The sequence below is a fragment of the Cicer arietinum genome, chromosome 7, assembly GCF_000331145.2.
Source record: "Cicer arietinum cultivar CDC Frontier isolate Library 1 chromosome 7, Cicar.CDCFrontier_v2.0, whole genome shotgun sequence".
Taxonomy (NCBI): domain Eukaryota; kingdom Viridiplantae; phylum Streptophyta; class Magnoliopsida; order Fabales; family Fabaceae; genus Cicer; species Cicer arietinum.
Window position 1 is genome coordinate 48,843,706 of NC_021166.2, and position 4,378 is coordinate 48,848,083.

Below are 4,378 nucleotides of genomic sequence, written 5' to 3' on the forward strand. Positions count from 1 at the left end.
GGTACTAAACAAACTATAATACCGTAAATAACTTCAACTTTTTACTAATTTTTATATTGAAATTCATTTATTTATTCTTATAAAATAAAAAAATGACACAATTTTCAATTTATAAAACAAAAAAAATGACTTGAATTGTTAGATTCTAATATATATATATATATATATATATATATATTAAGTGTTTATAGAAAGTTTAACTCATCTTATAAAATCAATTTAATTTATTTTTGATACAATAGAGGAAATCAGTTTATATATATAATAAACTATTTCACATTTTATAAACATTTTTAAGACTTTATTTATTATTTATTTTCAAGAGGAAACTTGAGTTTTCTAAAATGTTATTTTATATTTTTTTAGTTAGTGTGACACAGCTAAGAAAGAAAAAAAGGTGCAATCGGTAATTTATGGTACCTTCCAATTATTAATTGAAAAATACCATTTATAATATTCACTGAAAACCATTTCATAATGTAAACGAACATATATTAAAAAAAAAAAAGTATGTGAACATAAACCTTTAAGGAGGAATTCAGAAATTTCCAAGGTATCGTACACTTTATTTCCATGTTTTAATTTAGAATAGTTTTCCATTTAAATGTTAATAAAGTGGCTAAGGTTCACCGTCCATCACGTGACATTGATTTCCTCTCTGATCACTTTGATGGTAATACGTGGCAGTGATATCACCAATGTAAATAAAATAATTGCTGTTGTTTACAGATTTTCATATACTGCCAAATTGCCTTGAAAACTGAATCTGTTCAACCTCAAAAGGAAAATAAAAACAAACATAATAAATTATTGTCCAAATATAAAATATTTATTAGCCATAGATGATATTTCCAATGCATGAATTAGAGCATATAATTTTCTCTAATCTTGTGTTTTAAATAAAAAATTTGGCGTTGTGTCTCTTGATTTTCAAAAATAAAAAAATGTATTATTTTTCACTTTGCAACTTTTTTAATTGAAAAATTACAACATATATACTTTTTATTTTATTGAAAAATTTAGGTGAATTGAGATTCAATCTCGATAATTTGTTTCGACAATTGAATAAATGTTTTGATATCTAGCTTATAAAAATCACCGTTATATATTAAATTAAAAAACGATAATGAGGAATCACACGTGAAATTAATCGAACAATAAAAATGTCTTGTTGTTGTGCAAAGACTATTTAGAGAATAAATATTTACATTTTTATCGTGTCTGTATCGATTTAATTTTATCATTTGTCTCCAACGAGACAAATATTTATTATTGTCTACATTATACTACCTTAATCTCAAATATAAGCAAAATTTAGTAAAAAAAATCTGATATATTTAATTCAAAATTTAAAATTAAATACATCAACTTTTTTTAATTATGTGTTTTTTTTTATCTATAATTGAGACCACAAACTATTATAAATAGAAGAGTTGTGGACATAGGTTTCTTCATCACATCATCAGAATTAGTACTATAGACAATATACATATTCAACTATGTCTACCGTTATTGCTCCTAGCATTAACACTCCCCAAGAAGATGCTGAAGCTCTCAGAAAGGCTTTTGAAGGTGTGATCTTCCCCTATCATCATTTTTGTTGTTGACAAATTTGCATACTGATTTGGCTATTTAATTTGCATACTTTGTTACTTTTTTTTTTCTATGAATCTGATACTCTTATGTAATCTTTAATTAAATAATGGGGTGCTCAAAATTTAGTTGATTGTATTATATATGTTCAATATTGTAGGATGGGGAACTGATGAAAACACTGTGATATCAATACTGGGTCACAGAACCTCACATCAGATACAATTAATTAGAAAATCTTATGAGGACATTTATCATGAGGATCTTGTCAAACGCTTGGAGTCTGAGATCAAAGGAGATTTTGAGGTGCATATTAGTAATTTAGTATCAAAGTCAATTTTGTCAATTTTATAAATAACATTCAATTAATTCATTTTCTTAAATTAATATATGTAAAATTTTGAAATTTTATTTTAATGAACAGAAAGCTGTGTACCGTTGGATATTGGAGCCTGCTGATCGTGACGCTGTTTTGGTCCATGTTGCTATAAAGAGTGGAAAAAACTACAATGTGATTGTGGAAATTTCCTCTGTTCTTTCCCCTGAAGAGCTCTTTAATGTGAGGCGTGCCTATATCAACCGCTACAAGCACTCCATTGAAGAAGATTTGGCTATTCATACTTCAGGCCATCTTCGCCAGGCAAGTCCTTTTTCAAATTAACTCAAATTTTTATCGAAATTTACTGATCATTTCTGATTAAAAGATGTAAGATTTGATGCAAATTTTTATTTTTGTATACCTTAATGGAAGGAACATTGCATTAGTGAAGATTTCAAAAACTTTGATGTTGTTTGGCCCATATCTTTGTTAAAGACCTTTTTAAGAACCCTGATTTTGATAAGTTTGTTTTTGATATTGAGCAGCTTTTGGTGGGGCTAGTGACCTCATACAGATATACTGGTGATGAGATAAATGCAAAATTGGCTCAGAGTGAAGCTGAAATTCTTCACGAGTCTGTGAAAGAGAAAAAAGGTAGCCATGAAGAAGCAATCAGGATCTTGACTACAAGGAGCAAGACTCAATTGATTGCAACTTTCAATCGCTATAGAGAGACTCATGGTGGTTCCATCACTAAGGTATACAAAAAAGAGCTAACACACTATTTTTTTTTCTTCCTTTTCTTTGCAAAACAATAAAAGAAATTGATACTATAATCTATCATTTAAATTTGTGTCCCTTACATCTTAACAGAAACTATTGGATGAAGGATCAGATGATTTTCAGAAATCATTGTATACCACCATTCGTTGCTTCAATGATCATGTCAAGTATTATGAAAAGGTAGGACTCTCATTGTATTCTCTATTATTATTAATTTACTGGTATAATAGGTATAATTGGTACTGCAGACTCTTTTAACTTAACTTTAGGTAGCATTTTAGTTAATTAATTTTTTTTTATTTAGGTTTTATTTAATTTTAAATAACAATTTGATCTTTTATTGTTTTAAAATATCAATAATATTATCATTTTTTTTATAAAAATTTCATCAAAATTTTCAAACAAAATCTATAAAATTAATTATCACATTCAATATAATGCACATTTCATCAAATTTATAACTCAAATATTTAAATAAACTCATTTTCATTCTTTATTTTATGAATTTGATGTTGTTAGATACAGAAATATGAATTTATTTGAATATTTGAGTTATACATTTGATGAATATATGACTTTTTTGAAATTGGTGTTGAATTTTATAGATTTTGTTTGAAGATTTTGATTAATTTTAAATTTATGTTAAGAAATGATAATATTGGTAATATTTTAAGATATAAAAGATCAGATAGTTACTTAAAATTAAATAAAAGACTAAATCGAAAAAAAAAAATAAATAACTAAAATATCACATGAAATTAAATTAAGGGGTCGCGAAAGCAATTATATCTGAATTTAAATCTACAAGAATTAGATAATACATTTTTATTATGAGTTTTGTGTAGAAGTATTAAAGTTTAAATCTAAATTGTTAAATTAACTAGAATGAATCTTGACATTTTTTTAATGTTATTATAGGTGGTGAGAGATGCTGTCAAGAAGATTGGAACTGATGAGGATGCACTCACTCGTGTGATTGTGAGCAGAGCTTACACAGATTTGAAAAACATCTCAGATGTTTATTATAAGAGAAACAGTGTTCTTCTAGAACATGTTATTGCCAAAGAAATCTCAGGAGATTACAAGAAGTTCCTTCTCACTATCTTAGGCTGGTGGCATCTATGATTATGAGTTTAAATAAGACAATAATTGGATGCTATTTTCTATGTTGTTTTATCTTATTGAGTGTGGTTTTAGATTTCCTTGCTTTTATGAGAACTTGAAGTTCTATCTTGTTACATAGTTGAATGGTATGTTTAATGGTTCATTTTGACTTGAATGCTTTATTGGAAGTTTGAACCATTATCAACATAATACATGAGGAACAGGCTAAAAATAAAAAACTTATATCTCAAAGTAGAATTCGTAATTCTTAGAAATTAAGACCTTAGGATCTACAAAATTTCAAAAAATCCTTGATTCACGAAATTTTTTTTTTTTTGTGATGGAAATAAAATGAAATGGTAATAAATGAAAATACATTTACGGAAATAATAAAATTTCTTTTAACATTTTCATTGTTTACTAATTACTTAACCTCAAAAGTCTTTTACTAACACAAATTTTAAGAAATAAAAAAAGATTTAGAAAAATAAATGAATTCTGCTTACTCAAAATTAATTATAGTTGGGAAATCACGTATTTGTTTCCGCCAATCAACCTCAAATTTTGATATGACTATAA

At 26.3% G+C, this 4,378-nt stretch overlaps 1 protein-coding gene across 1 annotated transcript; it reads left to right on the forward strand.

Annotated features, from left to right (window-relative positions):
* The first annotated feature begins 1,426 nt into the window (after positions 1 to 1,426).
* LOC101510205 (annexin-like protein RJ4) lies at positions 1,427 to 3,968 on the forward strand. The gene is made up of 6 exons (XM_004510961.3): positions 1,427 to 1,572; positions 1,754 to 1,899; positions 2,018 to 2,233; positions 2,458 to 2,670; positions 2,786 to 2,875; positions 3,614 to 3,968. Exons 1-6 carry the CDS (start codon positions 1,500 to 1,502, stop codon positions 3,818 to 3,820), a joined length of 945 nt encoding a protein of 314 aa, XP_004511018.1. The 5' UTR covers positions 1,427 to 1,499; the 3' UTR covers positions 3,821 to 3,968.
* Positions 3,969 to 4,378: the final 410 nt, after the last annotated feature.